This window comes from Myotis yumanensis, unplaced genomic scaffold (assembly GCF_028538775.1).
Source record: "Myotis yumanensis isolate MYYU_CA2020_CCGP unplaced genomic scaffold, mMyoYum1.0.hap1 SCAF_1, whole genome shotgun sequence".
Lineage (NCBI taxonomy): Eukaryota > Metazoa > Chordata > Mammalia > Chiroptera > Vespertilionidae > Myotis > Myotis yumanensis.
In genome coordinates, this window is record NW_027223752.1 from 104,835,986 (window position 1) to 104,849,900 (window position 13,915).

A 13,915-nucleotide genomic window follows, 5' to 3' on the forward strand; every position below is an offset into this window, starting at 1 on the left:
GGTAAAAACATGCTTTTTTGAAAAACAGCGCCATCTGTTGGACGTAAAAGCAATACACGATATACTAAATATTTTACGATTCCATTTCAATGTTTCTGTTTACAATTATAAATTGTAAATAAAATTAACTACAAATATGCATGTCCAGCTGCAAAACGATCGATCAGCTGAGATATTCTCACATCAATTACTGGAAATTGGGAACGGAAAGGTGCCGGTTGATCTGACCTCAGGACTAATTTCATTGCCTCATAACTTCTGCAATTTAGTGACGTCAAAAGAAGAATTGGTTGAAAAAGTATTTCCTAATATTCAAACCAATTATAAGAATCACGATTGGCTAAGTGAACGAGCTATTCTTGCAGCCAAGAACAAAGACGTCTACGAACTTAACAATATTATTCAGTCTAACATTCAAAGCAAGGCAGTCACATACAAGTCCGTCGACACTGTTGTGGAAGCAGATGAAGCGGTTAACTATCCAACAGAATTTTTGAATTCACTCGATCTGCCAGGGATGCCACTGCATGTACTGCAATTGAAAATCGGCGTGCCAATTATCATATTGCAAAATATCAACCAGCCAAAGCTTTGCAACAGCACGTGGCTTGCAGTAAAAAAATTAATGAGCAACGTCGTAGAAGCAACAATCTTGACAGGACCTTTCAAAGATGAAGTTGTCCTCATTCCTCGCATTCCTATGATTCCAACGGATATGCCATTTCAATTTAAGAGATTGCAATTCCCAATTCGATTGGCGTTTGCAATCACCATCAACAAAGCTCAGGGCCAATCTTTAGAATTGTGCGGTTTAGATCTAGACACGGATTGCTTCTCACATGGACAATTATATGTTGCGTGTTCTAGAGTCGGCAAACCAGACAATCTCTATATCTGCACAGACAATGGAACAACAAAAAATATTGTATACCCACAAGCATTGTGAAATTAAACATATTAGAAACGTGCACTTTCTCTTTTCTTTCTTTTCCATTTAACCAGATTGAGCCACAGCAACGCGTGCTCGGGTACAGCTAGTAGCTATATAATCTCAGCCAGGTTACTTAGTGTGTCTCTTTCTCTCACTCTCTCTCTCTCTCTCTCAATTCAGTGAGATGATTATTATAGCAAACACTTGTATAGTCTTTACTTTGTGCAAGACACTTTAAAATTATTAGCCCCTCACAACTACCTTATACAGTGTGGATACTGTTATATCAGGCATTAACTGTTAGCAAATAATACCAACAAGAACTGCCACCAAGAAGTCAATGTGTCCTTAACCACAATCTGGTGACCATAAGACTGTATTGAAAATGTTAACCATTTTCTATTGAAATTTAAATTCATATTGTGAATGGTAAATTATGCTTAAAGATTTAAAAACTACTTACCTTTTCTATTTACTTTTATCTTTACTCTCTTGAAATTTTATTATTTTAATTAAAACTCAGGACCTGCCCCAGACAGATGGTCCAGTTGGTTGGGGCATCATCCCATACACCAAAAATGTTGTGGGTTCTACTCCTGGTGAGGGCACATACCTAGGTTGCAGGTTCTATCTGCAGTTGGGTCGTGGATTGGAGGCAACCAATCGATGTTTCTCTCCCCTCTCCCCTCTCCCCTCTCCCCTCTCCCCTCTCCCCTCTCCCCTCTCCCCTCTCCCCTCTCCCCTCTCCCCTCTCCCCTCTCCCCTCTCCCCTTTCCCCCTCTCCCCCTCTCCTCTCATCAGTAAATATATCCCTGGTAAGGATTTTTTTAAAACCATCTCAGGACCAAAAGTTGCTGATCACCTATGATTAAGAATATACTGCTCTTTCGGCAAATTATATTTTGTTATATTTTTTAGTCAAAGGTTAAACATTATAAAGATATGGCAATAGATGGGCAGACAATTGAAATAACTGACACTTTCACTGGCTATTAGAATTCATCAATGGCCTGCATTATTCTCTATGCTTTTGATGCTGGGATCCTGTTTTTAAAATTAGCTGTGCAGATTCAGAAACACTAGGTAGCTTGCCTGTTATATAACAGATGATAATCAGTATAAGTGATTTTCACTGCTTTTTCTCTCAGTTAAGTAACTGTGAAGCAGAAGACAGTGAGAAAGCTTGGAAAATATTGGTCTTTTTCCCATCTTAGCCAATAAAATGTAGTGCTTTTATATATCTTCAAGTTTTATACCTCAAACTCAAAATATGCTTGGGGAAATTCACACAATAACTATATACTATATACAATCTCTTTGGAAGGAGTTTTAGTAGAGCCTTAGAAAGTGACAGGTATTCTCAAAGAGTACTTTGAGCTACAGCTGATTCAGGCAGAATAAAACACCTACAGTTGAAGGTAAAAAAAAACTTAGTGAAAACTATGAATCATTCAAGTTAATATTTGAACTATAATGCATATGTTCTATATTAAAGCCTAATTACTGAGAAATTTGAAGCCCCCAAATACTCTAAATGTATATGTGTTCATTATATAATCTAGGATCAACCAAACAACCTAAAACTAACAGAATTGATAATGATAAAGCTAACCTACCATATTATGTCATTAAATGCAATAATAGCACCAATATAAAACTACTAGAAGCCTGGTGCGTGAAATTTGTGCACCAGTAGGGTCCCTAGGCCTGGCTGGCGATCAGGGCTGATGGGGGCCTTCCGGCTGTTGGCCAGGGACTTCCTTCCAGCTGCTGGCTGGGGCCTTCCTTCATTCAGCACTGTCCCCTGGTAGTCACTGCATGTCATAGCAAGTGATTGAACTCCTGGTCTCCCGGTCGAACTCCCGAGGGGACAATTTGCATATTAGGCTTTTATATATATATACTAGAGGCCCAGTGCACAAAAATTTGTGCACTCGAGGGGGGGGGGGGAAGAGGGGGGCCCTCAGCCCGGCCTGTGCCCTCAGGGGGTTGGGGAGCTCCCCCCTGTCATGCACAGAGTAGGGCCAATCAGGGGGTTGGGGCGCAGCCACTGTCACACTTAGGGCAGGGCCGATGGGGAGGTTATGGCTCTACCCTGTCACACACAGAGCAGGGCCTGTGGGGGAGGGGGGATTGGGGCACCGCACCCTGTCACACACAGAGCAGGGCCGATCAGGGGGTTGGGATGCCGCACCCTGTCACACACAGAGCCACAGGGCGATCAGGGGGTTTGGGCGCTGCCCCCTGTCACGCTGATCCGGTGCCAGGAGGCCTCATGGGTCCGCTGATCCCGGTGCTGGGAGGCATATTACCCTTTTACTATATAGGATAGAGGCCTGGGGGCCGGCTGGTTTGCCCTGAAGGGTGTCCTGGATCAAGGTGGGGGTCCCCACTGGGGTGCCTGGCCAGCCTGGATGAGGGGATGATGGCTGTTTGCAGCTGGTCACACACCCTTCAGGGTGGGGGTCCCCACTGGGGTGCCTGGCCAGTCTGGGTGAGGGGCTGAGGGCTGCTTTCAGGCTAGCAATTGACTGAAGCTCCCAACCGCTCCTTTTTTCTTTTTTTTTCTTTTTTTATTCTGGGCCAGCTTTAGCTCTGGCTCTAGCTCTGAGAGCAGGTATCTGGTTTGTTTCGGTTCTATAATCGAAACAATGTATAACTCCAGCTCTGAGATCCCGGCTATATTTGTTAGAATGTTTCAGACTGCCAGCTCAGAGGCCGGCAAGTCAGGCGGGGAACGTTGGAGTCTGCGGTCACTGGAGCAAGCCTCATGTTCGCTTCCAGCTGCCTGGCTGCCAGCCGCCATCTTGGCTGACAGTTAATTTGCATAAGGATATGCTGATTAGCCAATGGGAAGGGTAGCGGTCGTACACTAATTACCATGTTTCTCTTTTATTAGTGTAGATATAGATGGTCAACTCAAGATACTAAAGAAGCACTAATATCTCCCTTCACAAAATAGTAGGAATTTCAACTATCCATGCATAGTGAGAGCTTTGCAATGAGCCAATGTGGTAGCCAGATCTCAAGGAATACAGAATTGATTGATCCTCAGTAAAGAGTAAATATTGTCTAATGCATGTAGCATATAAATGAATACATATCAGAGCAACTCTAAATGACTTTAGTAAATCGTTTAGTAGGTTACTAATAAGGAGTCCTGAAAATAAAAATGAAAGTGAATAGCATGGTGCATTATTTGCCAGACCGGTTCCTAAAAATTTATGCATATACTAGTATATGCACACAAACATACACACATACACATGTATTTGCATCTTACTCTCAGTTAAAGGCTCATCAAGAAACCATTGTTCCAACTGTGGACCATCCTTTGAGAATCATTCCTTTTACCCACCCACACGCAATTTCACAATTTTCCCTGCTTATAGTGTGGCTGGAATAAGGATTCCCCATGTCTCCATATCTATCTAATAAGTTTTCCCTTTGACTAAGCAATCCCACCCCTACTGACAAGTGTATTTAAGGAATGACCAAAGATATATTTATAAGAAAATTTATTATGACATTGTTGCTAATGCTTAAACACTAGAAAGAAACTAAATTTTATGAATAGGTGATTAGTTAAATTATGTCTGTACAGTGAAATATTGTGTAGCCATCCAGAAAAAAAGATAAAGCTCCACATATACTCACATAGAAAAGTTTCCAAAATATGTTCAGTGGCAGAAAACTACGTGGCAAAGCATATAATATGATTCTAGATATGTTTATTAAATATCCATACAGACATTTATGTATAATATTTATATTAAATATAAAATGCATATGTGTATAAGGTGAGATATGTATTACAGTTAAATAAGATATATAAAGTGATTAGTATCATACTACTTAGTGTATAAATTAATTGATGAAATTTGCTGTTATTGTTACCTTTAAAGAGAGAGGTGAAGAAAAAATTGGGGGCGTTGGGCTTTTACTAATTTTACATGTTATTTATTGTCTGGCCTTTTTTCCAATGAACATATATTACTTTTACAATAATATTAGACAATGATGTGCTCTTGGGGAAAGATCTGGAAAATGTATTCACACTAAAGTATTAATGACACAAAACTTTATATTTTTCTTATGACACAAGATATTGAAGAATTCCTCAAGTAGGCAAAAGGGTAATAACTCCACTAGTCTTTTGGACAGAAGGGTCTTCCCAAGGTCTATAAGAGGAGCTTTGGATATTTTTGGTTCTTTTTACTCACCTCAACATGTACATTCATACTTTTTATTGTATTTCTTCTTTTATGTTCTTAGGGGGGTGTATTCATATGGAAAGGAGGATATATATGCATATCATTTAAGCATTTAGGTGATTATATTCTATCAAGAATGGTTGGAAAATTGAAGGAAGAAATGGAAAGAACTAGAAGTAATCATTGCTTAGTTATATAAACAAAGAAAAGCTTCTTTTTTTCCCCTTTCTCTCCAGTAATGCATGGATTTAATTGATAACTTTAAAATACTTTTTATTATGGTAAATTTGATCGTGTATTGTTATTTAAATAAAGGAGCTGAAGTCTTGTCTTAAGTTATGATGCTTTAAAGATTTGAAGCCCTAATTGTGCATGAACAGTATCATATAGAATAAGCTCACTGTGATTGGAGAGGATAACATGCTTAATGTAGTATTCAACAGCACAGCTAATGAAATCAGAATGCTAGAGTTCAAATCCTGGCCCTGCCACTTCTTGGTTGCATCTTACTTAAACAAGTTACTTACCTTCCATATGTCTTGGTTTCTACTTCTGTAAAACAAGGATATAAGTAGCAGATGGTAGATAGTTCTCTATTTCATAAGGTTGCTATAAGAATTAAATGAGTTACTATTTATAAATCACTTTTACATATAGTAAGTATTCAAAAAGTGTAGCTACTACAAGAAATATTATTGAATCACAATCTGTTGTACTTTTAAAATTTATTTTTACTGAAGTGTAAAAACTGATTTTTACACTAGTTGGTTTTGACTATTTTTTTCTTATTTGTGTTACAGTAACAAATTATAATACTGTGGTAGAAACAAATTCAGATTCAGATGATGAAGACAAGCTCCATATTGTGGAAGAAGAAAGTATTACAGATGCCGCAGATTGTGAAGGTGGTATGCCAGAAGATGACCTGCCAACAGACCAGACAGTGTTACCAGGGAGGAGCGAAAGGGAAGGGAATGCGAAGAGCTGCTGGGAGGATGATGGCAAGTTTAATTTTGTTTTGTAATATTCTATTCTCTTTATTCTTTAAAAAATATATTAACTAAAAATATAAATTAAATGAAAAATTTGAAATGAACTTTAAGTTTATTTGTTTATTAATCAAGTTATCCTTCTATTTACCAAAAAAGTAGATTATGTAGCAGAATAATAAAGTTATTATGACCAAATGTATAATGCATATAATTTTGAATTCTAGTAGATTTTTTAAGAGAATCAAGCTTTTCATATGCTGTCAATATAATTGAACCTATATTTAATTTCATATTGTGACCTCAAATGAAGAATCTACTTAAAAACCAAAAATATATATTTTGGTGCAGTGAAATTATAACAATTTAATATACAAAAATCTCAAACACAAATAAATAATTGGAGTATTTTTAGTGTTTGTAAGCCAGCCTGTCTCTTTTTTTCTCCCTCCCTCTCACTCTTCATATATACGTGTGTGTGTGTGTGTGTGTGTGTGAGAGAGAGAGAGAGAGAGAGAGAGAGAGAGAGAGATCCAAATTTGAGAGAGAAGTCCTAGAAGAGTTTCTGAATGAAACAGCGGTCTTGAGATACAAAACATCAGTAGAGGTTAATTAGGTAAAAACAAGGAATAGAAGGTGCTTCAAGCAGAAGATACAACATGCATGAAACCATTAAGTTTTGAACAAATGATGTTTGCAGAAATTGAGATCAAGGAACTAAAGAAGGAAAGAATAGGAAGGGCACTGTGTGCTACATCAGGGAATTTGAACTTATTTCTGGAAGTTTTGAAAATAACATCATGCATATTTACCTTAGAAATAAGTTTAGTAGCGATATGGAGAAGAATTTTAGAGGGAAGTGAGTCTAGAGGCAGGAGGCAGTGCCTTCAGTAAGGAGGCTATAAGAATTCAGGAAATTATGAGTTCTTGAACTAAAGAAATAGTAGCCATTGGGCTTGGAATAAAGGGGAGAGATTTGACAGAACTATAGGAGGTAGGACATAAAATATTTGGTTGATTTTATATGGAAAGTAACTAAGAGGGAAGGACTGACATAACTCCTAGGTTTCTGGAAAATAGAACCCAGAGAAGTTAATATGCTTATTAATTATCACAACTGGTTAATGGCAGTGATATTAACCTGTTAAACATTTAATATTGAGCTCAAAACTTTTGGGAGCAAAGGTTTCTTATGTATTTTTTATCTGTGGCCAAAATTGATCCATTAGTGTAGTTGAGCCAAAGTCTTATTATGGAAGCAATAGGAAATGATTTGTATGGAAATGGAGGCGATAAGGAGAATGAGATAGATGGAGACAAAAAGATGAAAAATCTTTGAAAGGTTCTTTTTCTGAAAATATATTGGGATAGATTATTTGAACTGTCTCACTGAAAATAACTAATGTCAATCTAATTGCCTGATGTTATATTCAAAAATAAATAAATCTTCTTGAAAGCTTTAAAGAGCTAACTAGACAGTAAGACAACAACAGATCAAAATCTAAGTGAACACAGGAACCCATAGAGGTTAGCGGAGCACAGCGTAGTAGATTCTTTGACCTTAAAGACATTTACCTAATCAAGGCAATATAAGATACGGTTTTCAGGTCTCTGAGAAGAAACAAAGCCTTGGACCATCAAAATGTTTAATTACAGATTCTCCCATAGTATGGGATTACACGTGGATTATATGATGAACTAAAAGCAAACCATCTCTCATCCCTACCATTCTCATGAGTTAGCAGATAAAATTGCCTTGGTTAGGGATTGGGGGAGTGGAGAATTGTCTCTGAGAAGTAGTAATCATGAAGTGTCTTGCATTGATTTGCACCTCAGATTCACATTACTGGATAGCTTGATAAATCTGAAGCCATGATTGCCTTTAAATTGGAACTGTGGCTAATACCTATAGGTACCAAGAAGATAATACAAATCTTTTGGAAGAACATACCTTCCTCCTAACACTATAGAAGTCTCCCAAATAACTCAGCAAGAAGGCACCAACATGAGTGAGAATAATCAAAAATAAAAGGAGCAGAAACTGATCATAAAGATGTTAATTACTAGAGTTATCTGAGACATTATAAAATGACTGTCATGTTTAAAGAAAGAATAGACAAATTTTAAAGGAATCAAATGAAACTTCTAAGAATGAAAAAATAAAATAATAGAAATTGAAGTTCAAAGGATGGATTTAACCACAAAGTAAACAGAATTGAAGAAAGAATTAATTAATTGAAATGTGGGGGAAATTGTACTAAAATAACTCAGGCAGAAATAGGAAAATAAAAGAAGAATAGTAAACATGAAGGATAGAGTTAAAAGGTCCAATATATGTCTTTTTTTTAGTACAAAAACCAAACATTTATTAGGCATCTACTCATTACAGGTGCTAGGCACTTTCTTTTATGCCTGAGATACATCACTGATAAAATAGTCCCTGTCCAATGGAGTGAATATAAATGTCTCCAGGAACAGCACTGAAGAATATTCCCCTTTATGCGTCTATAGGTTTTATTTTCACTGTTATTACAGTGCATACCTCCAACACAGATTGCAATTGTTTGTTTACATGTCTGGGTTCCCTTCCTGGACTGCGGGCTTGGGGATGGCAGGGGTGTCATAGCTTATTCGTCTGACACATGGCCGGCATTCAGTAAATGGCAGTAAAATGAACCAGGAAACTGGACTGCCCAATAGGCTGTCGACGTCTAATGTCTGAGGGAGATTGTGCTTATCTTGGTCTCAGAGGAAAATCGGTGTTTTTTTCCCCAAATATCTTTAAAAACATTTTTTAATGAATTTATTGGGGTAACATTGGTTAATAAAATTAGATAGGTCCCAAGTGTACAATTCTATAATACATCACCTGTATATTGTATTGTGTGTTCACTACCCCAAGTTAAGTCTCTTTTGTCACCATTTACCCACCCTTTACCTTCTGCGCCCCTTTTCCCTCTTGTAATCAATCACCATACTGTTGTCTGCTTTCCCCCTTAATACCCTTCCCTGCCTTTTTATTTTTGTTTTTTTTATATTAAATCTTTATTGTTCAGATTATTACAGTTGTTCCTCTCCCCCCCCCCCCATAGTTCCCCTCCACCCGGTTCCCACTTCACCCTCTGCCATTACCCCACCCCCCCCGCCACTGTCCTCATCCATAGGTGTACGATTTTTGTCCAGTATCTTCCCGAACCTCCCACACCCCTTTTCCCCCTGAGAATAGTCAGTCCACTCCCTTTCTATGCCCCTAATTCTATTATATTCACCAGTTTATTCTGTTCATCGGATTATTTATTCACTTGATTTTTAGAGTCACTTATTGATAGATGTGTATTTGTTATTCATAATTTGAATCTTTACCTTTTTCTTCTTCCTCTTCTTAAAGGATACCTTTCAGCATTTCATATAATACTGGTTTGGTGGTGATGAACTCCTTTAGCTTTTTCTTATCTGTGAAGCTCTTTATCTGACCTTCAATTCTGAATGATAGCTTTGCTGGGTAAAGTAATCTTGGTTGTAGGTTCTTGCTATTCATCACTTTGAATATTTCTTGCCACTCCCTTCTGGCCTGCATAGTTTCTGTTGAGAAATCAGCTGACAGTCGTATGGGTACTCCCTTGTAGGTAACTGACTGTTTTTCTCTTGCTGCTTTAAAGATTCTCTCTTTGTCTTTTGCTCTTGGCATTTTAATTATGATGTGTCTTGGTGTAGTCCTCTTTGGATTCCTTTTGTTTGGAGTTCTCTGCGCTTCCTGGACTTGTAAGTCTATTTCTTTCACCAGGTAGGGGAAGTTTTCTGTCAGTATTTCTTGAAATAGGTTTTCAATATCTTGCTCTCTATCTTCTTCTGGCACCCCCATAATTCAGATGTTGGTATGCTTGAAGTTGTCCCAGGGGCTCCTAACACTATCTTCATATTTTTGGATTCTTTTTTCTTTTTGTTTTTCTGGTTGGGTGTTTTTTGCTTCTTGGTATTTCAGATCTTTGACTTGATTCTTGCGATTCTCTAGTCTGCTGTTGGAACTCTGTATAATATTCTTTATTTCAGTCAGTGTATGCTTAATTTCTAGTTGGTCCTTTTTCATAACCTCGAGGGTCTCACTAGATTTCTTGAGGGTCTCACTAAATTTATTGGCTGTTTCTAGAAAAACCTTAAAACCGTGGTTTTGAACTCTATATCCAGTAGTTTGCTTTCCTCCCTTTCTGTCATTTGTGACCTGTTTCTTTTTCTCTGCATTTTGGCTGCTTCCCTGTGTTGATAGAGTGGCTTTCTGTGCTAGGTGTGCTATAGGGCCCAGTGGCTCAGCCTCCCCAATTACCTGAGGTGGACACTCTTGGTGCACCCCTTTGTGGGCTTTGTGCACAGTCTTGTTTTAGTTAAGCCTTGATTGTTGTAGGTATCCCTGGGAGGAATTGACCTCCAGGCCAATTGGCTGTGAGAATCAGCTGTGTCTGCAGTGGGAGAACTTGTGTGCTGGAGACACCCTTCTGGGGCAAGACTTGCTTCAGGGGAGCTTTGGTGCTCACTGAGTCTGCCCCCTGAGTGTGTCCTTTATGGACCTGAGGAGTTGTAATCTGGATGGTCCCACTCTGACCACTGGGTACACCGGCTCTTGGATCTAAGGAGGTGCTAATTTAGCCTCTGCCTGAGGCTACCCAGCAGGAGCTATGGAGAGATCTGCAGATTCCTCTTCTTTGTTTGGGGTTTGGAGGTGCCCAGATGAGGCCCAGCTGTGAAGCAATGCAAGCTGCTGTGGTGCTTTGGGTTTCTTTTGGAAGTTCTGGGTCTCTCTGACTCAGCTGCAGTTTGTTAGGTAATTTTCAGATTGCAAAGGGCCAGGCCTTTCATGTGCAAAAGCCTCTGCGCACAGCTTGGGTGGGGCGGGGTCTCAGAGGATCAACAGGGTGGAGGAAGCAGCTATGGCTGCTCCTCAGTCCTACCCTAAGAGGCCCCGCATCTCAGTGTCCCACGGTAATCACTGAAGCACCTCTGAGAGAAAGCTGCCCTCGAGTTCCGCCTGCTGCCAGACAGTCCAGTTTCTCCCCATATGAGTCTGGGTCCCCAGAGACTCGCCCCGAACTGGAGTTCAGAGCAGTCAGGAGCTTGAAACTCCCTCCCGATTGAAAAAGACAACCAGGTCCTCAGTTGCCAGCCCTTTCCACGTGCGCCTCCATACCTCTGCACTTTACTTTCGCACCTCCTCTGGGTCTCAGTGAGCTTTTCTCTTTCCTTCTAGTTGTAGAATTTCCACTCAACTAGCCTTCCTGTGGATCTGGATGATGTCCATTTTGTCTTTTAGTTGTATTTTTGAAGTGGTTGTGCGGAGCAGCAATTTCCGGTGTTTACCTATGCCGCCATGTTGGTTTCTCCTCCAATATATGTCTTAATTCTAGGAAAAGAGAGCAGAGGGAAACAGCAATATTTGAAGAGATAATGGCTGAGATTTTTTCAGAACCAGTGAAGGATACCAGACCACAAATTGAGAAGCCCAGCAAATCTCAAGAAGGATAAATAAGTCCACCCCCAGTCACATTATGGTAAAATAGAACATTCAAGACAAAAAGAAAAACTTAAAAGCAAATTCAAAAAGTCAGATTGTGATTGAGAGAGTGGCAATTAGACTGACAGCAAAATTCTCAATAACAATGGAAACCAGACATAATAAAATGATGTCTCTCAATACAGAATTCTATACTTAGCAAAAATATTTTTAAAGAAAAAAGATGAAATAAGGTAATTATTTCAGACAAGTTTCAGGCAATGAAAACAGAAAATGTGTTAATAGTAGACCCTTACTAAAAGCAAATTCTAAAGGATATCTTTTAGGCATGATGAAAAAAATCTTTGATAGGAGGTCTGAGATGTAGGAAGAGCAAAGAAAATGGCCAATATATAGTAAAGAGAAAAATCACATAGTATTTCTCATGAAAATGCTAACAAAAAATATATATAGCTAAAATTAATTTCAGATGATGTCAGCTTTAAGGACAAAAGCATTATAATGATGAAAGATTAAATTTACTAATAAGATATTATTTTAAATGTATTTGTACTTAATAATAGGGCCTAAAATATATTAAGGAAAAATAGGCAGTATACGAAGAGAAAAAGACAAATCTGTGGAAGAATTAACACACCATGATTAGACACTGATAGAATAATCACACAAAATCAATGAGGATATAGAAGATTTGAAAATATGAGTAAAATATATAGTAATTGCAAAGTAAATGTTTTTTTCAACTGTGGAGCATTTATAAAACTTGAGCATAGGCAGGGGAATAAAGTAAATCTCAACAAATTGTAAAGGATAAAATTATACAGAACATATTCCTTGAACATAATACAATTAAGCTAGAAAATAATAAAATAAAAACTAAGCTTGGAAATTTTAAGAAACATTTTGAATGCATGTTCATGGGTCAATGCAGAAATCGTAATGAAAATGAAGAAATTTTATAATGAATGATAAAAATGTTGCATTTGTAGAATATGGTTAAAACAGATTATATGGTGCTTTTTAAATTAAATTTATTGTGGTGGCATTGGTTAATATGATTATATTGGTTTCAAGTGTACATTTCTATGATACATAATCTGTGTCTTGCATTGTGCGCCCACCACCCAAAGTCAAATCAGTTTCTATCACTATATATTCAACCCCCTTTACCTTTCCTACCCCTCACCCCTCTTCCCTCATAACCACCATACTGTTGTCTTTGTCTATGATTTTTCAGTCTTATATCCCACATATTATTGAAATCATATGGCTTGCAGCTTTTCTTACTGACTTATTTCACTTAGCATAATTTTCTCAAGGTCCATCCATAGTATTGCAAATGGAAATATTTCATATTTTCTTATGACTGAGTAGTATTCCATTGTATATATGTACCACATCTTATTTATCCAATCCTCTTTGAAAGGACACGAGTTATTTCCATGTCTTTGCTACCATGAATAATGCTGCAATGAACATAGGGGTGCATATATCTGCAAAAGAACAGTTTTTTAGAGGAAATTCAAGTACACATTTTAGAAAGGATTCTGGCTAAAAGTTAATGAGCTAAGTATTTCAAGAATTTAGAAAACTGAGCTGTTTGAAAGTTTTAAAAAGTAAGTAATATAAAATTGAAAATAAACCTATAATATAAAATATCAAAATAGGCAAAACTTTATTCTTTAAAAGTTTAACAAGAACAGCCCTGGCCAGGTAGCCCAGTTGGTTAGAGCATCATCCTGACAGGCCAATGTTGCAGGTTCAATCCCCAGTCAGGGCACATACAACATTCAACCAGTGAATGCATAAGTGGAACAGCAAATCTCTCTCTCTCTCTCTCTCTCTCTCTCTCTCTCATTCTCATCAATCAATAAATTTAAAAAGGTTCACACAAAATGTGCACTGATGTTTGAAGAAGATCTATTCATAGTTGCCCAAAACTGGAAACAACTCATTGTCCTTCAACAGGTGAAAGGAAAATTAATATATAGGGCATTCATGCAATGGAATACTATGCAGCAATAAAAAAGCAACAAACATGGATGAATCTCAAAGGCATTAAGCTGAGTGACAGAATTCAGTCTCAAAAGGTTACATACTGTATAATTACATGCATATGACATTTCATTTTTTATTTTTTTAAATCTTTATTGTTGATTGTATTACAGATGTCCCCGTTTTCCCCCCATTTCCCCCTCTCCACTGGTACCCATCCTGCCCCAGGCCTTTACCATCCTACTGTCTGTGTCCATAGGTAAGATCTTTGGTTAATCTCTTC

At 37.9% G+C, this 13,915-nt stretch overlaps 1 protein-coding gene across 9 annotated transcripts in view; it reads left to right on the forward strand.

Annotated features, from left to right (window-relative positions):
* ZEB1 (zinc finger E-box binding homeobox 1) overlaps positions 1-13,915 on the forward strand; it is a 298,099-nt gene that overhangs the window by 189,657 nt on the left and 94,527 nt on the right. For all 9 annotated transcript variants that reach the window (XM_070428874.1, XM_070428892.1, XM_070428918.1 and 6 more), the window contains one exon: positions 5,946-6,146. In XM_070428874.1, the coding sequence (XP_070284975.1) occupies positions 5,946-6,146 (201 nt within the window). The remainder of the gene's footprint in view (positions 1-5,945; positions 6,147-13,915) is intronic.